This window comes from Camelus bactrianus, chromosome 33 (genome assembly GCF_048773025.1).
Source record: "Camelus bactrianus isolate YW-2024 breed Bactrian camel chromosome 33, ASM4877302v1, whole genome shotgun sequence".
Taxonomy (NCBI): Eukaryota; Metazoa; Chordata; class Mammalia; order Artiodactyla; family Camelidae; genus Camelus; species Camelus bactrianus.
Window position 1 is genome coordinate 19189783 of NC_133571.1, and position 24146 is coordinate 19213928.

General features: G+C 47.1%; 1 protein-coding gene across 1 annotated transcript in view; it reads left to right on the top strand.

Moving 5' to 3' along the window:
• The first annotated feature begins 4171 nt into the window (after positions 1-4171).
• DCPS (decapping enzyme, scavenger) overlaps positions 4172-24146 on the top strand; it is a 33122-nt gene continuing 13147 nt past the window's right edge. Inside the window, exons 1-2 of the mRNA XM_010961682.3 lie at positions 4172-4403; positions 5642-5816. Of these exons, the coding sequence (XP_010959984.2) occupies positions 4203-4403; positions 5642-5816 (376 nt within the window). The 5' untranslated portion in view covers positions 4172-4202. The remainder of the gene's footprint in view (positions 4404-5641; positions 5817-24146) is intronic.

Below are 24146 nucleotides of genomic sequence, written 5' to 3' on the forward strand. Positions count from 1 at the left end.
TGCTACTATAAAGTGTATTTTAAAAATTATATTTTTTGTCTATTACTGGTAGAAAGGATTGCATTTTTCATATTGACCTAAAGCAAACTGCTGAATTATTTATTCTACAAGACTGTAGGCTTTGTTGGGTTTCTATAAAAAACAATCATATAATTTGCAAAACAAAACAAAAACTATAGTTCCTTGTCTTTTTCTGCTGCCTAGGACTGCCAGTAAAATGTTGAAAGTGACAATAGTAGCTATCTTTGTCTAAATCATGATTTTAAAGGAAATGCTTCAAACATTTCACCACTACATGTGACATTTGTTGTAGATTTTCGGTTTGGTACATATTTTTCAACAAGTTGTAAGTTTACTATTGTTCCTAGTTGATTAAGACTTTTACCTATCTTGTATAGGTTTGAAATTTAATATAAAATTTCTACATCTACCGAGATGATGTGGTTTTCCCCCTTTTAAATGGTTACTGCAGTGAATAACATTAGATTTTCTAGTGTTAAGCCAGCCTTACATTCCTGGGGTAAACGCAAATTGACCGTGATGAATTATTACCTTTCTTATAAATCACAGGATTCAGATCGCCAACATGTTCTTTAGGATATAACATCTATGCCCGTATGTAGGATTGGCCCATAATTGTCCCTTCTTGTGTAATCCTTTTCCGCTTTTGTTACCAGTTATACCAGCTTTCTTCAGAAACAATTTTTTTTGAGAGGGTGGTAATTAGGTTTATTCATTTATTTATTTTTAGAGGAGGTACTGGGGACTGAACCCAGAACCTTGTGCATGCTAAGCATGCGCTCTACCACTTGAGCTATAGCCTTGCCCCTAGAAATAATTTTTTTTTTAGAAATAATATTCAGTGAAGAAGTAAAGCTTGGAATTAATTGTCCCTGAATGTTGAGTAGACTCATCTGTAAATCCATTTTAGCCCAGCATTTTTTGCAAAGGGTTGGGGGAGGATTTAAAATCACAGTTTCAGGGTCTTAAAGAGTTATAGATCTATTTAGATTTTTCATTTCTTCTAGAGTCAATCTGGTATACAGTAAATAGTAAAGAATAGAAGACTGCTTTACATAGATTTTTCAGTTTGAATTCGTGGATCCCATGGGCAGTATGAATCTGAATTCTAAACCTGCATGAAGATTGGTCTGTGATTATGGTGATCACAAATTTTTATGGGATTTCTGCTTTCTTCATTTCACAGCCAGATGTTGAGGCAGATAAGCTTCCTAAATATCTTGTCTCCTTTAGTGGGGCAGCTTTTTTTTTTTTTTCTTTTAATAGTTGGCCCTTTCATTGAGGTGGTGGCCCTTTAGAGATCTCTGGGAAGTTCTCTCTTCCAGCCCCTCACTTGCACAAGCCCAGGCCTGTGCCTTCAACATCACAGTCAAAGCCCAAGGCTCTCAAGTCCTAGAAACCAGCAATCACCCTTAGAACTCCAGCTTCGTAGCCACTTATGATGCTATAGGTTTATGCTCCCACATTTTTCGTTTCTGAAAATTTTATGTTCTTGAGAGAGCAGAAATGTAACCAGAAGTATGTTTTTAATTTTGCATCTGGAATGTTCCGGTGTTTTTAGCTGACTTGTTTTGAGGATATCATAAAACCTGAAATGGAAGTGTCTAGTCTTTCTTTAAAAAACAAAAAATGGGGGAGAAGTTTTGACATTCCACAAGAAAATGGAAGGATTAAAGCTTAAAGACTAGGGCGTCTCAGTGATAACCTTCTAATCCAGCAACGTCCAGGGGAACTTTCTGTGGTGATAAAATTGTTCCACATTTGCTGTCCAAGATGGTAGCCATGAGCCATATGTGGCTATTAAGCACTTGAAACGTGGCTGCATGACTGAGGAACTGAATTTTATATTTTATTTACTTCTAATTAATGTAAAGGTAAATAGCTGCATGTGGCTAGTGGCTATTGGATAGGGCAGTGCAGAGCCTTCTAATGCTTCCAAACAAGCTGGACTAAAAAATTATCAACAGACAAATGCCTTTTTCTAGAAAGCAGAGACTTCACTCCCCTGAAGTTTCTACCAAAGCCCCCATAATTTCAACTGGTCTTGCTAATAGTCCAGCTGGTCACTGAAGCTTTTGTGGGGACTGGGGAGGGAAGCTAGAGAAAGTGCTAGAAATTGAAGTGGACCACAGCAAGCTCACCCAACAGTGCTTTGAAACCCTTCTCCTCAATATGCTCCCACCCACCAAATTAAAAAAAAAAAAAAAAAAGATGGATGATGAGTAGAAAACACCAATGGTTTGCAGACAAAAAATGTTGCCCGTCATTTCAGTAAGTAACAAATGTTGCCTGTCATCAAGGCGTCAGCCATGGCAGCCGCCCCAATGGAGCACCTTGAGGGGAATTCAGGATGAAGAGAAACAGGGTATTGGCCCCAGATACTTAAGACACATATCTAAGGAATAATTTCAGTGAGCCCAGACTCTTGCATCTTCCTATACATAGAAAAGCAATAAAATCATTAATTCGAGATGTCTATTTTTTGTAATAAGTAATATCTTGATTTTCAAATACATTTTTTTTTTTTTTACCAGCAAAAACTCATATATCCTGGCTCCTCCCTTACCTCTTTGGAACAGTTCCTCAGCATTATTTGAGAGGCTGTCTCCTGGGCTATATTTCTCAGTAAGTTTGCCAAATAATAACTCGCAAATTTTAGGTTGTGCATTTTTTTCAGTTGGCAACTTTCAGCAGAGGTGAACTGAGTTTTCAGGAGGTGATGTTGACATGCTGCTGGTCCCTGGAATGGCGTGCTCAAGAACTGGAGGCTGCAAAGAAACAATAAGTAAAAATTTTATATGGCCAAAAAAAGAAACAAAAGAAACTGATAGATGAATCATATTCATGCTGTAAACCACATCCGCGGGTAGCACGGTAGACACACGGTCAAACTGGGGGAAACCAAGCAGGACACCGTGAGGGGACAGGCACCCCCTCCCTCCAGCCCCCATATTCCCAGCCACTTATATATAGAAAAGCTTTGGCCTCCTAGACCCTCCTCGAGTTCCAAAGAGCAATCTAATCAGAGAAGTGAGAAAATGCAGAAACACAGGAAAACAGTCAAGCAAGACTAAATAACAATAGTTTCTCCTCAAGGGCCAGAGATAACATCCTGAGACATAACCTAGAGTTATTTTGCAGATACGGAAACTTCCAGCAGGTGGAAGAAGTAAACTGCAAACTCGGTGCTGACCACAACTAGCAAGACCGCAGACTGGCTGTTCCAGCCAGAAGGTTGAGGTTAATTCCTGAAATAACCCCCACTTACCTCACCACCAGCCAATCAGAAGAATGTCCACAGAGCTGATCAGGCACTGGTCAACTGACTCCCCACCTTTTCTTTAAGAACCCTTCCCTGAAAGTCAGCAGGGAGTTCAAGTTTTTTGAGTATGAGCTACCCCTTCTTGCTTGGTTCCACCTTGAGAACCTTGCAGTAAAAGCTGTACTTTCCTTTACCACAACGCAGCATGAGTAGATTGGCTGGTTGAGTGCAGAAGACCCAAGTCTGGTTCAGGAACGGATATAGAGGGGCAGAATCCTCCAGCCCACACGGGAAGAAGCACGCAATGAATAGAAGCTGTCTCTGTTCACTTACCTTTCCTTTCAGCATAAAGCACTCAATGTATAAAGAACTGAACACGTTGAAAATTTTTGTAAAATGAAAATGGTTGAAAAATGGGAATGGTTTTACGAGCTCTCTCAAAAAAAAAAAAAAAAGAAATAAGATTGGCTGAACACATTTGTTTCAGAAACATTCTTTCCACTGTAATCAATACCGGTACAATTCTGATTAAAATGTATTCATACAAGGTGTCAAAGCATTCAGAGTCCAAACGGTGTCTTCCAGCTCCGGCCCCCAGGGAGGCTGGGGCTGCCCTCTCTACTGTAGCTCTCTGCCCTCCTGTTAAGGGACTTGCTGCCTTCTTCTCTCTTTCCTCAGCATCGACCTCCACGAAGGGACCACAGACAGGTAATTCGAATTAAAATGCTCATTCTGGACGGGTCCCAAGGATCAGCCCTGCAAGGCTCCCTGGAGCCGGCAGGGCTGCAGGCTCCCGCGCGGAGCACGTCGGGAGTCGTAGTCACGGCCCCTTCGCGGAGGTGGGAGGAGGCGGCCCGGGGAGGGGCGGGGCGGGGCCGCGGCCGGGGCTTGCGCAGGCGCACACCTCGCGCCCGGCAGCATGGCGGACACAGCGTCCCAACCCAGCAAGAGAAAGCGCGAGCTGGACGCCGAGGAGGCCGAGGCGCCCAGCACTGAGGAAAAGGAAGCAGGCGTTGGGAATGGTACCTCTGCCTCTGTGCGCCTACCTTTCTCCGGCTTTAGAGTGAAAAAAGTGCTGAGGGAGTCTGCGCGGGACAAAATCATTTTCCTACACGGGAAGGTACCATTAGGCAGCCCTGGGGTGGTGATGCAGGAAGGAATGATCCAATCGTCGCCTTTGAGGCGGAATTTTTTTTTTTTTTTTTTTTTTTTTGAGGGGGAGATTCTTCGGAAAATACCAATCGCGTTGCTCGGGGCGGGAGGCAGAGTGCTCCACTAAAATCATAGGGGGGAGTTGGTTCGTGGAGGAGACACGATTACCCCTGAAATTAAGGGAATTAACACGCGTACAGCTAGTTTTCCTAATTCTTCTCTTACTAAAATAAAAAACTAACACTTGGAGATCTATTGCCAATGAAGAATGACGTTAAATTTCCGAAGCATTCATCATTCATTTATTAAATCTGTAAGGGATAGGGACCCAGTAAATGTTGCTCGGCGGTCTTGCTCACCCAGGCCCCAGGCAGCGACATGGAGACTATAAGAGATATGATCCTGGCTGTACAGGACTTCAACCTTAACAGAGGAGAGAGTTTATTAAATTGGTGATTCATTTCCACATATTATGCGCTGCCGGGCCTGGGGCAGGGGTTGTAGAGATGGAAGTTAGCATCCTTGACCTTCTGGAGTGCAGAGTATCGTCGGGTAGACAGGCAGACACAGCTGGCCCTAAAATCATGTGCTCAGCTCTAGCAGGGGTTAAGGAGAGGCTGGAGACCATCCCAAGAACTTGTGAGGAGGCTATCCAAAAGTTCCCCAGAACTGGTAGGAGCTCTCACTTTTGGGAAGATCAGGGGGACCTGGGCCGAGGCTTCCATGCCTCTCTCTGTGGCTCTTGTTTTTCACAAGGTTCTGTCTGGTTCTTTCAGTCCTACCTGTCTTTAGTCTGCAGCACCTGTTGAAAATTTTAGCCGTGAGAACCTTTGAGCTAGAAGCTAGTTGGGATACCCAGATTCTAGCTTATTTCGACAGTGACTATTCGTGTGACCTTGGGCAAGTCACTTAATTTTCTCTAGACCTCAGTTTCTCATCTGTAAAGTGAGGAGAATTTGATAGAGTCCTCGTGAGCCTAAAACAGAAGACACCTGAGAAGCTTTGCATCTTTTAGAAAAAAAGATGTGAGAGCTGCCACAAGTGGGTTAATGAGATGCCTTCTTTGGGAGAAGAAACGTGAGTGCCATTGACTAGACTTCCCCAGAGGGAAGACTATGGGGAAGAAAAGCCCAAGTATTGGGCTCACAGAGGCCCCAGGAACTTTTACCTTTGCTCTCCAGGCCTCACCTATGGCTCTGCCCACAGGTGAATGAGGCTTCTGGGGATGGCGATGGAGAGGATGCCATTGTGATCCTGGAGAAGACGCCGTTTCAGGTGGACCAGGTGGCCCAGGTCCTGACTGGCAGCCCTGAGCTCCAGCTGCAGTTCTCCAATGATATCTACAGCACCTATCACCTGTTCCCTCCAAGACAGCTGAGTGGTAAGCGAGTGGGGCTGAGGGGGCTGCCTGTGGGGAGAGTGGGGAGGGAGGGGGCATGGTGAACATTCCCTAACTGATCTACGTATTCTAGTGCAGTAGTTCTCCGTGGAAGGGGGAGCGAGACATTTGGCAATCTCTGAAGACATTTTTGATGGGCAGCACCAGGGAGGCAGGGGTGCTGCTGGTACCTAGAGGGTAGAGGCCAGAGATGCTGCTAAATATCCTAGAAAATGTGGGATGGTCCGCACAGCAAACAGTGGTGCTGAGGTTGAGAAAGCCAGCTCCGGTGTGATGTGTTTTGGGGTGGGAGGGTGATTCATGGAGTAGAACAGTTTCATCTTCCAGTTGAATTCTAGGGATTGTCAACTATCGTACTAGCCGCCATTCTGAGCTTTCTACGTGTGTCGTCATATCTAATCCTCAAAACGGCCGTATTGTGATAGGACTTTACAGGTGGGGAAACTGGGGTTTAGAAAGGTTAAGGAAGTTGTCCAAGATCACACAGCAAATAGGTGGCAGAAAAACTGAGAGCTTGAGTAGACTGAGGACTTGCTCACCACGCGGCTGTGGGATGAGCAGTGAGTGTCTTGGGTGCCGCACGATCACTTGCTTCCTTGGAAGAACTCCCTCCCTGCTGGGGAGACGAGTGTGAGCGAGGGGTGGGGGCTTGAGAAGGAAGGAGTTCGTAGATCAAAAGGCAGGGATTTGTTTTTGATTTTAAGTGTCTTTTAATTTATTAAGATGTGGAAGAAGAATGTTCTGTGCCAAAGCCAATTGTGATGTGAGGCAGCTTTGTGGAAAGCAGGAGGTAGACGGGTTGACACTGAAGGTTCCTTCCAACAAGGAAATGCTGGGATCTGCTTTGCAGCACATGACAGTTTTGTAACATCCTTCTGTCTTTATTTGCCCTCCAGCATTTACAAACAGCTTGGCTTTACAGATATCCTGCCACTGTCATTTTGATAGCTTTAGTCTTTTCTGCCCCCACCCCGCCCCAAGAAAGGGTGCTATTGTTGTCCTTTGGAAATATACGTGAGCGCTGGATGTGAGACAAGTAAACCTTTCACAGCTGAAAGCAAAGCAGCCTGGTCCTTTATTGAAAGAGAGCCAGATTGATTGATGCACGGTGACAGAAATGGCCAGCTGTATTTGCTTTCTCAGGCATTGACATTTAAGCAATACAGTCCTCAACAAAGGTGGCGGAGGCGCGACAGAAGGCGCTGTAGCTACACACGACGTGGAGCCCATTCTGCGGCTACGCCTTCCCCTCACCTTCCCCTCTTCTCTCCCCACCCCGGCCAGAATTCGGAAGGTTCTGCTTCAAGGAGCAACCCCGTAGAATTCACAGCCTTTCCTCTTCTTTTTATTTTTCCAGCACATGTACTTCTGTGTACTGCACACAGTTGGTGGTGGCCACTGCTTTGTCTGTTCTTGTCATTTTTTCCCAAGATAAGCAATGGAAGAGGCTGTCAGTTATCAGATAGCAGGTCTTCGTCCCCAGTCAGGACCCCAAATGTTTACCCTTTTCCTTAGTGCTCCCCACTCCCACCTGGGAATCTGAGCCTTTAGCTCATCGTTTCCAGGGCTCACTGTCTCTTTAGCATGAGTATTAGCACACAAACAGTGCAGTGTGCTTTTATTTTTTCTGCCTGAACGAGGCATGGCGGTAAGGAAGTCATAAATACTTGGCTCAGGGCTCCGTCCCCAGCCCTGTCCCATTTGGCTATACCCACGTCCCCGGGTGGCATTCCAGATCAGGGTTGGTAGACTCTTTCTGTCAAGGACCTGAGCATAAATATTTTACGCTTTGTGAGCCACAAGTGGTCTCAGTCACGTATTCTTTTCTTTTTTAATCCTTTTAAAAATGAAAAAAATACTGCTCTTATCTTGCTGGATATAGAAAACCAGGACACAGGCCGGATTTGACCTGGCCATAGTTTGTCAACCTCTGGTCTAGATTTTTCCCACTCAAAGTGTGGTCTGTGGACCAGCAACCATTGGTATCACCTGGGAGCTTGTTAGAAACGCAGAATCTCAGACCCCGCTCCCAACCTCAGAATCAGAATCTGCAGATTAGCAAAAACCCCAGGTGAGCCATATGCACATTAAACTTGTTGAGAGGCACTGGTCTTTAGACACCGTCTGTGTATATGGGTGGTGCTCACTTTTGTTCCTTCATCTACGACCTCTCCAAGAACTCCAGGCTCACATTGAAATAAACACCTCTTTGGCATCTCTACTTGGTGATCTCACAGGTCAGGTGTGAGAATCAGATGTGCTGTCTTTAGAAGCACTTAGCACATAGGATTATTCTGATGCACTGGGTACTGGGAAGTGCTGGATACTGGAGCTTCAGGCATGAAGAAGATACCATCTCTGCCTTCCCAGTCTTGTTTGGGGGAGGGGCACCCCCCAAATTATTATGAAAAGGGGGAAGTAAACCTCTCAGGATTGGGTCTCTGCCTGATGGAGGGAACAGTGGACCTTGAACGTTGGAGCCATGTCAGACTCATTTCCAGGCCCCAGCAGTCAGCCAGACCCACGTTAGGGGCTCAGTAAATGACCCCTGAAGAGTGAACCCACAGACCTGCCCATCTCTGTTTTGCCCTGTGGACTGAGCATTCCATAGCCACAAGGTGGCAGCAAGGCCAAGGTCTCTGCTGCCGGCTCCTTGGCTCTTGTCTGGAGCCTTCTCAGCCTTGCCTCTCCAGTCTCAGTGGCAGAGTCACCAACTCATTTCTAAGCTGGCCTCTCTCATGATTTCTTTTGGTGTTTCTCCATTCTTTGGCAGATTTCTTCTCCTCTAGCCTGAGGTTTTGCAGTCTCCTGACTTACCCCTTTCAGATTCTCAGCTGACCACCAGAGGCTGTTCAGTGAGGCACTCTCGGACCCCCACCCTGTTGACATAACAGAGCACAGGCGTCAGAGTTCAGCCCAGCCAAATGCTAACACTTCCTTGTGCAACACGCTGGGGCAACGCGCTGTTTCTGAGCTTTAGCATATAGTGCAGGGGTTAGGAGCAGCCTCGGGTCGGACATACCTGGGCTGGGATCCTGGCTTCGCCATTTACGAACTGCAGAGACTCGGAGTGCCTGTGTTCATCTAACAAATAGGAAGCGCCCGCCGCGTGTCCGGTGCTGGGCCAGGTGCCATGTGCGCCCCGGTGAGGACGTCACATGTTACCTCTGTCTTTGGGGGGGCAGTGGGGAAGGCAGACAGCGAACAGGGCGACACACCAACCGGCTGTGAGCAGGAGAGGGGCTCCTCGGGCTCTCTGCACATGTGCCCCCCAAGCTGTGGCCTAAAGGGTGAAAAGGAGCCAGCTGTGCAGAGAACTGGGTGGTGGTGGTGTGGAGAATGTTCTGGGCTGAGGGAGTAGTATGTGTCCTGGGGGAGGACAGAGGAATAGAAAGGAGGCTGTTAACCGGAAGCTTGGGTGGGTGGTTGGTGACTGAGGTGTGTGACCCAGATGAAGGTGAGAAAGTGGCTTCAGTTATTTTCTTGTTAAATTAGGTTAGTAACTGAACCTCCATCAGGATGGCTATGAAATAAATGAGACAAGAAAGGGTTTTATACAATTTTTTAGCCTCTACCCAAAGTGAGAGATGTATTTGACATTGTGACCCAGCAGAAGTGAGTAGATTTACATGAATATACAGGAAACAAAAAGCTCACAAAACAGTACTTAGCCTTACTTCATGGGACACAATCTAGTATTCTCATCTTAATTCTAGTCTTGTCTGTTTCCTTTTTTATAAATGCTGGTCTTAACCTTCTAAATTAATTTCATCACCGCCACCATGGGCTATGACCCACTGAGATAAGGTGTATAAAGCACTTTAGGACAGTTGCCATTTGGCATGCATTCAAAAAGTGTTAGTCATTTTCTGTTGTTTTCCCACCAATAAAATTATACGAGCCTTAAATGGAACATTATATGTAACATATTGAAAATCCCAGGCCTCAACCACAGACAGGTTATCTTTGTTCTCCCTGTGACTGTGGCCGAGGTGTGTGAGGGCTGAGGTGGCCAGATGGCTGGCGTCTTCATGCCATCCAGGCAAGACAGAGCCTGGGTCACCACCTCCTGCTTCAGCTCTCAGGCCTGTGGCCTGTCAATGGAGCCCTTTCATTGAGCTCTCTTTCCTCTTACCTGGGGAAGAAGAGGGGAGATAATGGGGAGAGAGGTGTGGCTCATAAATCCAGACCCTGTCTGAAAAGGCCATTGTTTTCCCCACAGGGGTGTGGAATCTCAGGTTCAGGGTGGAAGGCTCCTGTGTGTGAGTCAGGCCAGGCCAGGGAGCAGAGGGACCCTGGGAATCACACCTTCTCTTGGCTGCAGGGAGCTCTCAGTGCTCCCGCCATGCCCGGTGTTCCTCCTGTGCTCCGAGCCGAGGCAAAGCCGGGGTTCTGGAGCCCCGAGTGAGGCCTTGTCTGGGAGAAGCATTTTGCAAGACTGGCCACTCCCAAAAGAGTTTCCCTGGCAGTATTGTTCATGATAGAAGAACTAGAAACGGTCTAAACAACAACTAACAGTAGCCTAGATAAGTAAATCCTGCACTGGACACCTCTACGCTGGTGGAAATCCGTGAGCTACAGCTGCACACGTCAGGAAGGAGTCCCCAGACGCAGAGCAGGGAAAGCAAGACGTGCAGTGCGCGCACTGTGATTCCGATCAGATAAAGCTGAAAAACAAGCAGATCTAAACAGCACGCTGCTTAGGGACACATCTGTGCCTAATAAAACTAGGAAGACAGAAAGAGTGATTAACTCTAGTTCAGCCAAGGAATTACTCCTTGTGGGAGCGGGGCAGAGAGTTCTGGCAATACTTTTTTCTTAGACTACACACTCTATGCGTGGGTGTTCTTTTATTTTAGGTCTTTGAAAGGTATATATTTTATATTTAAATACATATGTATGTGTATATGTGTATACATGTATGTGTATGTAAACTATGTGTTTATGTGTGTAGACACCCACATTGGTTTTTTTGTAATTTGTTTTTGTCAGGGAGGGGAGGTAATTAGGTTTCATTTATTTTTTAACGGAGGTGCTGGGGATTGAACCCAGGACCTTGTGCACGCTAAGCACGCACTCTCCCGCTGAGCTCTACCCTCCTCCCCTACATTGTTTTATATGTACAATGTGTTCCAATTAAAAATTAAGAAAAACTGACAGGTCCTTAGGAAAACTAAGGACATTCCCCTGCTACATTTTGGAGCTCTGCCTGCATTCTCAGGTTTGGTTTCTAGTCACTGTTGCTGAAAGTATTTCATTAAGGCCCCTTCCTTTGGCTTTTGGGCAGTAGCACACTTTCGTCTCTGCTCCACCTCTTCTCTGGGGCAGAGGGGTAGCCGGGCCTGACCCTTCCTCTCTAGTGGACAGGGGAGCCCCATGCTGTGCAGGGACTCAGGACGGTGCCAGCTGGCAGAGTCAGTGGCTTGTGACCTCCTCCAACCACTGGAGGACAGGGCCCGGTACCAGGCTCTGTGGCTCCACTCCAGCATAGACTGGCACGGCCTCTCACCCCATCCCCTGCCGGTGTCCTCGGCAGCCCTCCCGACGCAGCTGAGCCAAAGGATGGGAGCTGTCTGAACAGTGACCGGCAGGGCAAGCTTTGCCAAGCAGGTCTCAGCCAGGACACCGCCAGAGCACCGTCATCATCCAACATGGGAAATACCCCAGGCTTAAGGCCCACAGACACCACCAGGCCCAGCCATGGAGTTGTTCTGGGACTTAGTTTCTTAAATGAAAAGTAAGGAGTTAGGGGGCTTCTGCGTCATGTGAGGTCATAGAATCGTTTCTTAGCTTTGAGTGGAACACAGAGGTGATCTAGTAATGTAGTCATCAGAATTGCTTGAGGTGTTTTCTTGAATACAGAACCTGGACCGACTGATTAAGTCTCTGGGATAGGCTGGGGCATTTATCAGAGTCACACAGTGATGTGGTCATTTAGTCAAATAGCACGAGGGCTGATCTGGACATGCGCAGGCTCTGGTACCACTCTGCCCCGCTCTGGTTCTGCCTTCCAGAAGTAACTGCTATTAGGAAAATTTCTAGTGCTTCTGGTGGTTTCTTCCAGACACTTAATTGAATAATGTACTTAAGCAACTCTTTCTTAATTTATCAAATTTTGAGGTTATCAGTTTCCCACAGTGGAAGATGAAAGGCTTAGCTCCTTTGTACTTTTCTCACTCTCCCTCCTCAATTTTTGATGTTTATATTACTATTTTCAATGTTTTTTTAATCGCCTCTGGAATCCTAAATATACTGAAACCATTAGTCCTTGTTCCATGTACTCGAGGTTGAATCACTCTGTCCAAGGTGAGTATGGTGAGAAGCCTCCAGTCTTCCCTTTCCAGCGCCTCTTCTGTCCTTTACTGTCCCCCAACTTCTCTGTTAGCCGTCTTTGTATCTCATAGCTCCCCATCAGCCCCGAGATCATGAGGGCAAATCACTTACAACCGTTCTGTACCCAGACAACCATTCTGGTTTTCACTTTCAGTACAGTAATCAATTACATGAGATACTTGACATTTTATTATAAAACAGGCTTTGTGTTTGATTATTTTTTTTCCTTTCTCTTAATTTCTTTTTAAAAAAATTTTTATTTATGTATTTATTTTACAGTATCATCGTTTTTTAAACTGAAGTATAGTTGAGATACAGTATTATATGTTACAGGTGTACAGTGTAGTGATTCACAATTTTTAAAGGTTATACTCCACTTATAGTTATAAAATATTGGCTATATTCCCCATATTGTACAGTACATCCTTGTAGCTTATTTTGTGGCTTTGCGTTCGATGACTTTGCCCAGCTGTAGGCTAATGTGTTCTGAGCACGTTTAAGGTAGGCGAGGCCCAGTTATGATGTTCTGTAGCTTAGGTGTAGTAAATGCATTTATGACTCACAATGGGTTTATGAGCCCGTAACGCCCTCAAGGTGAGAAAGAGCTGTTCTGTTTGTGAAATTAGGTAGTCACTTAGTTTTAATAGTGTGTTATATGATAGTTTCTTCCCTCCTGTAACATTGTTTCCAGAACACTTGTTCCTGCCCCTCCAGATTGGACAGCTGATTCTTGAGGCCCCCTCTTAACTCTCAACTTGACTTCCCCTCCACAGCTTTCTTGGATGAGAGCCACTATTTTCTGGATGCTGTGTCTTTTTCTTTCTTATTTTACTCTCTCATTTAGCTGAAGTGCTTTCTTAAGGACTTCCTCAGAAAGCATACATGAGAGGTAAACTTTGAGTCCTTTCCTTTGCCCTCCCTTTATATATATATATATTTTTTTATTGAAGTACAGTCATTTTACAATGTTGTATCAGTTTCTGGTGTACAGCACAATACTTGAGTCACACAGGAACATGCAAACATTCGTTCTCACATACTTCTTCACCACAGTTTACTACAAGATATTGAATATGGTTCCCTTTGCTCTACAGCTGCCCTCGCTTTCAGTTGATGCTTTGACTGAATACAGAATTTAAATTTCTTTTCCCTTCAAACATTAAGGGCATCTACCTATTGACTTAAAGCATCCACTGTTGCTAATAAGATATCTGATGCCATTTCAATTCTCATTTCTCTGACTTCATTTTTGCTTTGTTTCCTTCTCTGGAAGCGTATAGGATGCCCTCTTCATCCTTAGTCTACTGAAGTTTTGTAAGGCTGTTACTAGGCTGGAATTTATTTTTTTTTTTCATTCACTCCTCTAGGCACTTTTGGACCCTTTCCATTTAAAGTCTTACATCAGCCTTCAACTCTGAACGTTTTTCAATTATTTCTTTGATAACTTCCTTTTCTCGGTTTGTTTCCTCCTACTGGAAATCGTGTTAATTGTTAGACTTTCTAGGGTGATCCCATGTGCTGCTTCTGTTTTCTCACTTTTCCCCTCTCTGTCTTGTCTTTCTATGGTCTGTCTTGTTGTCTTGACGTTGTCCTCCAGACCTTCCAGGGAAGGTTTTAATTTGGGAGCCACATTTATAGTTTTCTTCCTTCTGGTCCTCTGATTATTTCATTTTCATAGCATCTTGCTCTTGCTTCACAGAGGCCAAATTGGGTTGACTTTCTCTGAGACACTAATTAGAATTGTTTTAAAAATTATCTCCTGACCCTTAAATGATCCCATTTCTTCTGGGATCTGGTTCTGGTTGTTTATTTTGGTCATTCTTTTTCAGGCTGCTGGTTTTCCCCTAGTGTCTGGTGAATGTTAGTTCATTTGTTTTTTAAAATGAAGAACCAGGCTGAAGGTCTAGCGAGCTGATAGGTAGGTCTAGCCCCACAGTAGGCCCTGGTGGACAGGTAGCCGCCGGGTGCCGTGCAGACGGGGAGCAGGCTGGTCAGCCAACTGGCCTAGCCTGAGTGTGCGGTTTGCCCAGCTCTCTGGAGGCACCGGCTGACTCTGCAGCCTGCATGTGCTCTAGTCCACCAGAGCTCACGGGCCGCATCTGCCTGCTTCCTTTTATATGGCCCGAAAGATGGGAATGGATTTTTCATTTTTAGAGGCTTATTTAAAAAAAAAATTAAGAAGAATACAATAGACTATATGTAGCCGGCAGTGCCTAAAACATTTACTGTCAAATTTGTGCAGAAGAGTATGCCTACCCCTGCTCCAGTCCAAGGGTTCATATCCCTGGATCACAGCCCTCTGTTTTCATCTGCATTAAGTGTTGCCCCTAGGTTCAGGGTCGGGCAGTGGATGGAGCCGACTGGTACAGCTCTTCTTCAGAGGGACCCTGTGGTTGGTCCTAGTTTCCAGCTTTGTTTCCCATCCTGTCCTCTGTCCCTGCTTGTTTGGAGCCCACATCCTCTTCTGGGTTCCCATGGTGATGCTGGCGGTCACCTCCATGTAGCCCACTGGATGCTCCAAGTCGCAGCTCCCTTCACCGCGGTCTTATCCACTCACACCCTGCCTTCCACTTTCTAACTTCAGGAAATGAATTGCAATCTCTTGTTCTCTGCTGTCTCCCCAGTCTTTTTCCCATCACTGTTGTGGATTTGTTCCCCTCTGTCATTCATTACTGCCGCTGCAGTGGGTTTTTGGAACGGTCTGAGAGTCGCTGTTAAATAGGGGTCTGGGGCCTTCCACTTATGTGTGGATGTGCTGGCTGGGCTCTGTAGGTGTAGGTAGCTTAGACCATAGGGAAGTTACCCCATTGAGGCCAAACCCAGATGGAGCCGGTGTTGGTGAGCTGAGACAGACCCCTCGTTTCTCCCAAACTCCCCTGCACAGAGAGGGTGCTGGGTGCTCACGTGCAGTGGGTGGGCTATAAGCCAGGCAAGGCCAGAGCCGTGGTGGTACAACCTGTGTCCCTCTGACCTAGCATTTCTACCTCCAGGATCTGACTCAAATAATCACTCATACATGTGCACAAAGAGGGGCAAGAATGTTCATTACAGCATTATTTGTGATAGAAAAAATGAAAAATAAAGACAAAAACAGTCTAAGGGACCCTGTGTGTGTGGAGAAGGGGAAAGGTGTAGTGTGTGCATAGCATGGGCTACTGCACAGCTGTTCCAAAGGACGGTCTGCATGGACTGTCGTGGGGGGGGTCTCTGAGGTCCCAGGTAACCCGTAAAGGGTCCTCCCTCCTGTGCTAAAAAAAGACCTGTATGTAGATATGTTCACATTTAATGTAAATTCATTAAAGAAAAGACTGAAATCCTGAGCACCCAACTATTATTAGCTGGGGCGTTAGACTTCTGAATTATTTTGAGAATATCCTCATGTGATACATGATAGATAGATAGATAGATAGATAGATAGATAGATAGATAGATAGATATCTTTTAGGATATTAACCTCATCACCAAACAAACAAAACAAAGAAGCAGATCAAAAGATTAGCCTGGACTGGGGCCTCTGGCTGCTTCCTTACTTCACAGCCTGAATGCATGGGGCTTGTCAGTTCACCAGCAAGTACTGCGTACCCCCAAATATGTGGACCCCAAACTGGAGGTTTACACCTGCCTGCAGAGACATGCCTGTGAGATGCCGGTGAAGAGTGCCTGGCCGCGGCGGGTGCTGCTGGGAGCTAGTGAGGTGGAGTGTGCACACCTGGACACGGGGCGGTAGAGGGGTGTTCCAGGTGAGGGCAGCAATGTGGACAGAGCTGTGGAGTGGGCTCCTGGCATTAGCTGGGCGTTGAAATGGGGCTTCACTAATGGGGCAGGGGAAAGGCGAGGGAGCCCACAGGGGTCTCCATCCATTGAAGACACCTAAAGATGGCCAATTTCTGTCTACCTTTCTCTCTGGTGCTTCAGAGCTTTCAAAACCAACGAGCTGGGGCCCCCTCTGGGGCTTGGAAGGACAGTGGAATAACGACAGGCAGACACTTTAAGGTGGAAATGTCCCTACCACACGAATGAAATTCTTGACCCAGAATCTGGGTCCTGCCCCTCTCAGCTGTCTGATTGTCCCGTGCCCTCCTGCTGCTGCCACCTCAGCTCCGAGAGCCCTTGAGTCCTGCCTCCTCTGTGCCCCCGTCTTCTCCATCACCAACTGGGAGCAGAGGTCCCTGTTGAGTTCTCCCTTTAAACTCCTGGCTTTCAGGAGGCCAGGAAAAGGTGTTGCATTCAGAGCTTGTTCAGAAGTGAATGGATCCTGAGCTAGTGAGATGTAGCCGCCACCACAAGACTAGTGTGTCCTCTCTTTCTCCTTTTGTTTATCTGTTTCTCTTTCTCTCATTCTCTCTCAGAGACGAGGCAAAGTCCCAAGACTCTGTGGCAGTCTTAAGGCTCCAGTCAGCGGAAAGCCAGTTAACTCAGGACCAGTGGGTGAAGGCAGATTAGCATCAGGGTAGCTGGTTCCACTTCAGTGTTTGGCTCTAGCCTGTGGCAGCCTGGTTCTGATCCATAGTGAGCGGTGGCCCAGAATTCCAATTGTCCTGGCCCCCCAGGAGGGGAGGTATCCTCTCCTAGTGGGCTCCTCCTCCCTTGCCGCCGACACACACAGGATGGCGGGCACATCGGTGTTGCTCTGAGACCTGGCACCTGTGCTCCTTTCAGAGTGAAGTAAGGAGATACCTTTAGACAGGAAGTTGAGAGACAGGCCATATTTTGGGCCTCCTAAGTGTTCAGTCTAATATCTCTTCTAGTCTGGTCTGCTTGACCCCAGAACAGTTTATTCTGCTTGTGGGGATGGGGGTCTCACAGCTCTAAGGCCAGGACTGTCAGCCAGGAGCCTTGTTATCTCATTAGATGTCACTCTCATCCTTTTGTTCAGATGGAACTTTGTGGAGAGCTGTGCACCACATAGCCAGCCAGCAGGGGCAATTCCCATCCCTAGAGGACCACCTTCTATATGAGTAACCCCTGGGTGGGGCTGCTGCATTCAGAGTTACCACCGGGCTGTCAGTTTCTGGGCCCGAGAGGACTGAGGAGAGACGGAAGGAGCCTGTCAGGTCCAAGGTCTTGCTAAAATCAGCATGTGCCTCTCCGCTGTCTCCAGGGGCATCCCTGTGCTTTCATTGAGACAGGTAATTAGCGGTTTGGAGGTTTGCTGTGGGGCATTGGAGGCTTCCAGCAGGATCCCGACCGCGCCCTGCAGCCCCATTTATCCTTGATCTGGAGGTCTCATCAGGCCTCACTTGAGTACTTCCAGCTTCCTGCAGCGTGGGACTGTGGATGCCACGCCCTGGCCTCCTCTCCAGCCTCTGGCCTGCCCTCGCTGGTCACCAGGGCTGAGGAGGGTGTCCATCCAGCCAGGGGAGATACCCCAAGAAGAGGAAGGAAAATGTGAGTCCCACGAGACCCTCCGCCAGCCTCCCCCCTTGCCAGCCTTCTCTGAGTGCCGTGATGGGCTGCCCTACCAGCCTGGGTCTCGCAGCCCGTCCCCCACATGGCTCTGCTTAGCATCTGTGGACGGTGGGGGGAGTAGGGTGGCTTCCCACTCCAATCATGCTTTGCTGTCGCTTCTTCCCTGCTCCCCTGGGACTACACATCTGGGTCAAATAAGTTGAAACTGGCTCATCATAATGAGGGGAGAGCAAAAGCCACAGGCCGAGCCGTGGAAATGACCTCATCATGCAGAAGTCCTCAGCGACGGCTGGAAAGCAGTCTTGTTTGAACATGTGTATGGGAAGCTGAGCAGACTGTCTGTGGTTTGCATTTTCATGTTTCATGTGCAACAGCATTTTCCTGGGGATTTGGCTAAGCTAGCTTTGGCAGACAGCAAGAAAGGCAGCTGCTCTTTCCTCTCCACAGCCCTGCCTCTCGCCTCTGGAGGCAGTTGGGCTTTCGTGTCTGGAGTAGGGGGGAGTGGGGGGAACAGAGCTGGCTTCATTTACTGGAGAAGGGTTTCAGAAGACCTTAATGAAGGGTCTTGACGGGCAGGACCGAGCCTTGTGCTAGCCAGCGGCACACCAGCCCTGCGCTGCGGAGGGAGGGACCAGGTGTGGACAGGGCGGCTGCTCATCTGTGGTGTGTTGGTGTGACCATTCCTACCGCCAGAACATCCCTGTAGAGAAAGAGCTGCTGCCCCAAGCCCCACAAAGGCCGCCACCGCCCCACCCCAGGCTGCCTGCCCCACAATCCCACACTGTTGGATTTGGTGGGGGCAGGGCGGTTGGTACCACACGCCATCGTCAGTACAACAGCCGTCGTTCCTTGTTGTGAGAGGCTTGTCTTCTCCCCTCTGTGCACCCCTCCCGAGCCTGTCCCAGCCCACGTCTGGCTGCAGCGTACTCCGTGCTGCTGCTCCTCAGACAGCCCTGCAGTGCTGACAGCAGCGGGCCTCTACTTCCTGCGCTCCCGGGGGCATCACAGCGAGCATCATGTTGGCCTCTGCTCGCTCTGGCATCCTCCCGGACCTCTCAGCCTACAGCTCTCATTGCTCTGGCACCTCATTGTGCTCTTTGGTTTTGCTGATGGCTGTTTATATGTCTCCGGGAGGGGCTGGAACTAATCATGTTTCTCCTATCTGATAGAGTTGCTTTTTGGAGGATATGGCTGCAGCACAGGTTTCTTAGGGAAAGGCCTGAAAGAGGATGGCTCTGTGGCATGGGGAAACTGTTGAGGAGTCAGGTTCAAATCTCAGCCCAACCACTTACTGTGTGACCTTAGGTAAATTACTTAACCTCTCTGGGCTTCAGTTTTAAGGGGCGGCTTGTTTTTAATGTATTTGTTATGTAAGTGATCCATATTTATTTTAGAAAATGTAATAAACACCCCCCAAAAAACTAACTTAATAAAAATTGTAGTCACAAAGAACTTCACTACCCAGAGATAAGGTCACAACATCTTGAAATATGTCCTGAATTTTGGACTTTTTTCTGTGTGTGCTCATGTGTCTGCATTTGTACATGCAAACACTCTTTTAACAATGAAATGGCATAATACATATTCTGTTCTACAGACCATATTAGGGCCCACATGTGGCAGGTGCTGTTTTAGGCATAGCACACCCGCCGTACAAAACACAGCCTCTGCTCTCAAGAAGCTTACGTCCAGTTGGAGGAGATGAACCATAAATAACAAATAAATAGGTCAAGTGGCAATAAACAGCTGAGAAAGGAGACAGAAGGACAGGGAGCTAGGCTTCCAGTTAAAAGGGGGCAGTTCAAGTGCTCGCCCACTTCCTTTTAAAACCACTGCTAAAAATGACATGAAAGGAATTACTTTCAAATAAAATGACCCCGTAAAGACTAGAGGAAGGGAGAGGAGACAAAGCGAGGAAGCGAAGGGAGGAGGAGGAACTGACTTGGCAGGTCTGAGGCTGGGAACCTGAGCTGGCAGAGAGGAATCTGAGCCTAAATCCCCTTTGCCACGTCACAGGACTGGAGGCTGCTTTTGCAGAGATGTGGTCCCTGGAGAGGTTAAATCAGAGGGTCTAGAGATTCCAGGTGCAGGTAAAGGTGGGGCCACGGTGCTGAAACGTAGGGGCCTAAGTGGAGGTTCACACCGTCAGTGTTGAGCTGACTCTGTGCCCACCCCCCGCCCACCTGCTTCTCTTCCTCATTACTCGAATGCAGTCCGCCAGCCTCATCCCTTCACATATGAAATGACAGAGCCCTCTGTGGGGAATCTGACCAGCCCAAGGGAAAAGCCATAAGCTCTTGGGGGCTCCGTCATGCAGAGGAGTAGCCTGACCATCCTAGAATGAAGCTCTAGGTGAGCACCCCTCTGTCCATAAGCTTCCTGTAGGCGTCTTACTGCTGTATTCATGCATGTGACAGGGGACAGGCCAGGTAGCCAGACTTTTGAGCGGAGTCTCAGTTGAACAATGAAAGGACCAGAAAAAGGAAGGAAGGAAAAGAAAGAGACTTGGAGGAGATAGAAACCATGCAGGGAGAAGAAATTTTCAAAGACTGTCATTAATCTCAGAGAGAAATTATAATACGTGCAAAAGGACAAGATACTATCCATAAGGATTTTTTTTCAGAGCTCTTGGAAATTAAAAATATAGCAGAAGTGAAAAATTCAATAGAAGAGTAGAAGATGAAGACAGATTCCTGCAAAGTATAGCAGAAAGTCATAGATGGAAAATGGGAGAGAGAAGAAAACTGGAAAGTGAACTGAAGAAGTTACATATCCAAATAGTGTTCCAGAAAAAAAAGGGCAGAGAGAATGGGGAAGCAAATGATCAAAGAAATAAGAGTCTCAAGGCTGAAGAACATGATTTTCAAGATAGAAAGGACCCAACAGTTACCCAGCATGATGGATAAAAATAAACCCACTCCAAGATGCATAAACACAATCAGGACATGGGGGACAGCAAGAAAAAAACAGGCCAGCACAAGAGTTTGGGGATCAGAATGACCTCAGACTTCTTAACAGCAGCATTACAATCTGGAAGGTCATAGAGCAGTGCTTTCAGACTTTGGGGGTCATTGCTTTCCATCCTAGAACTCTTTAACCAAGCTCCTAATTAAGTGCAACAGTAGAACAAAGACGTTTTCAGATGTTCCAAGTCTCTAAATGTATCTCCCTTGGGTCATATCTCCAGAAGTATCTTGAGTTTGTACTTCAGTGCTGTTGGTTCTTGGTGTATGGTCCCTCGACCAGTGGCAGCGGCTGCATCTGGGAACTTGTTAGAAATGCACTTCCAGGGCTTTACTCAAGACATCCTGAATCAGGTGGTTCTGACGCACGCTAAAGCTTGAGAACCATGGGTCTAGCAAAATAAAGACATAAATGTGAAAGAGGAAGATAGTGGATCCAGGAAACGAGGTACCCAGCACAAGAGAGAGGGAGCGGGACCATCCAGGATGACAGGGCCCGGAGCCCCAGGGCACAGTTCCACACAGGGCACCTGCTGGCGCAGGTCATAGGCTCTGTGAACATACCATTGCTCTCGTGCCTGATGAGTTTCAGGACATCCAGAGGAGATTTTTTTTCATAAAATGGGAAGTGGATGTGGGGATGAATTAGTGACAGGTTTATAGAAAAGTAAACAAAAAAATAAATACTACCTTGGTAAACCAACAATTGTGCTGAAAAGGAAAAATAGTCCTAGTGTACTTTTCAGCAGTAGATAGCATTTACGTCATCAGAATGGTGTTGATGTTGAATATGGATTTATTCAAAATCGTGATCTGGTTGTGTTGGGAGGGCAGGGGTAGAAAGAGCACGCTGTGTGTGTGTGTACGTGCGTACAGATGTACGTACATACATACTCGTGCCCAGGCTCTTTTGGTAGAGAGCTGGTAAAAAAAACCCTAAATCCTTATCTTCCAATGAGTAATGATAAAACTGAAAAATCAAGGTGGAACAAGATACAAAAATGTTTGTCATTTGGAACTCTGGCAGTGCAGAACCAAAGAAATGGCTGAAAAAAGTTGAAAATGGTGCTCAGTTGAAGGAGCAGGGAGCATTTTAAAAGCACCTTCATTTCACCTTTAACCTATGTGCAAACACACCCTAAACTAAAAATAACAGCAAAGTTTGAAAAAGTATGACGGATAGGAGGCTTTACAAGGCATGTCAGGGAAGCTCTCTCAATAGATTGTGAACATTTTTGAGGGATGGGTTTTGGAGTTTTTAATTTTAAGTATGTCAGCAGGTAAAAAAATAATAAAAAATAAAAATAAATAAAAAATTTAAAAATTAAAAAAAAAAAACGCTTTCTAAAAAAAAAAGCGAGCAAGAGGGCAGGGTCAGGAAGTTTTTGGTGCTTCTCCAGCCACAGAGAAAAGCTTCTGGGCTGGGAGGAGCCAAGTACTTCTTACCCTGGGCGGGTGGCCCCTTAGGTCAACTTGCTGCCTGGCTTGCTACCGAGAGGGCACCAGGCGGGTCTGCTGACCGCATGGCTGGACCCCAGTCCTGAGCCTCAGCTTCGTGGGTGACGTGGGGATCATAGCAATACCTGCCTCACGCTGCAGGTGGGGAGTGAGTAAGTTACTACACGTACAGGGCATAGAACAGTGCCCAGCACATCTGCTAGCCATTAGCGCCCAGGGTCCAGAGGGTACTGACACCTTTTTTTTTTTTAACTTTATATTTTGAAAAAAAATTTTCAGCCTTACAGAAATGTTGTAAGAACAGTACAAAGAACTCCCTTAAAAAGCCTTCACTTCTTGTTAACATTTGGCATCCTTTCCTTTTTCTCTCTCCCCATCTACATGTAATAATAATATTATTTTGTTACTATTGTTATTGAAAGGTAAGTTGCGGACGTCATAACCCCCATTGCTAAGCACGTCCTAGGAACCAGAGTAAAGTGATCAATTTTAGGAACTTTCATATTTATATAAAACTATCATTTAATGTGGAGAGCATTATTAAATTTTACCAATGTTTCAATACCATCTTCAAGCAGGACCCTCACCCCCCAATCTCCGCTGGCCTCCCCCATCCTAGATCCAGTCCCGTCTCTGGTGTCCTTTAACCTGGAGTAGTCCCTCAGCCGTTTCTGTGACACTTTTGAAGAGTTGTGAAGCAACTTGTTGTGCAGAAGTCGGTGTGGGAGGCGGATGTCTCTTCATGATTGGATTTGGGTTATGCCTTTTGGCCGGTGCACCGTGGCACGTCCCAGGAGGCACGTGATGTCATTTCATCCCATGAGTAGTGATGTTAACTCCGATCACTTCGTGTCTCCCCTCTGTTATTAATAAGTAATCTCTAGGGAGATATTTTTGAGGCTCTGCATGGATATCCTGTTCCCCAACATATTTTCACCCGATAATTTGAGCACTTACCGGGCATTGACTCCCTTGTGAAGCTCAGTTGCAGGTCATTTAAATAAACACCAGTGTTTGCTTTTGGCTACCAGTGAGAGCATTGGGAAATATATTGACTTTTTTTTTCAGAGGTTTTATTCCCATTTGGGACAAAGGGCTCTTCCTTCTTGGGCTTAAAGTCTAAAAAGTCCAGATTCATTTATTCATTTGTTCAGTAATATTTGTTGAGGGCTTACTGGATACCATGTGCTATTCCAGAAGCTAGGGATAAAATGATTTATAAAAAAGTAAGGAAGACAAAATCCCTGTCCTCCTGGAAGGTACATCTAATGGGGGAATCAGACAGTAACTCTCCACTCCATTGTGAAGTAATGATGAGTGAAGGAGATGGCGTGATGGGGCCGTCAGGAACTCTGAGGAGCTGACCTTTGGACAGAGACCTGAATGAAGGAGAGAGCAACCATGACTCAGGTGGGAGGCTGGCCTGGCCCTGGAGTAGCTGGTGCGAGGCCGAGGTGGGCACGGGCTTGATATGAGTGAGGGGGAGTGTTGGGAGGTCGCTGTGGCTGGAGCAGAGAGGTCCAAGCGGAGAATGGCGATCAGTGAAGTTGGGGGAGGTCTGGTGCGAGATTGCAGGGGTAGCCCCTCAGGAGGGGACTGTCCCAGCCGGGCGGGCCCTGATGCTGCAAGCTCCTGGCCAGGGCTTTGTGGTCTGACCGAGGCTGGGCCGTGGAGTGACGGGCTCTGACGGGGCTCAGGGTGCAGCAGGGGGTTTCTCCTCTGGGCAGGGTTTCTCAGGAAGTGAAGAAGGTCAGCAGGAAGTGAGCAGTTGGAAAGTAGCCTTTTTTATTTATCCCTGTGGGGTGGGTGGGAGGGGCTGGCCTCGTGAGGGGCCTGTTTCCCCGCGGGTGGCTGGGGCGGGCTTTGACCAGCCTTGGCGAGCAGGCATCCCACAGGCCCAGTGACTCTCTGCCCAGAGCAGCCAGGGAGCCCAGGCCGTGAGCCCAGGGCTGGGTGTGTGTGGCCAGTAGGCCAGGCTCTCCTCTGGCGTCCGCTCTGCCATGATCCCTGCCATCTCCCCCACACCAGTGCTCAGGGCTTTTGTCCCTGCCACCCTGCCCAGGCAACACAGCGACACAGAAAGAGTAAGAGCCAGCATTTGGGGAGCACTTTTCCATGTGTGTTTGGGGTGGGGTACTTTTTAAAGGCT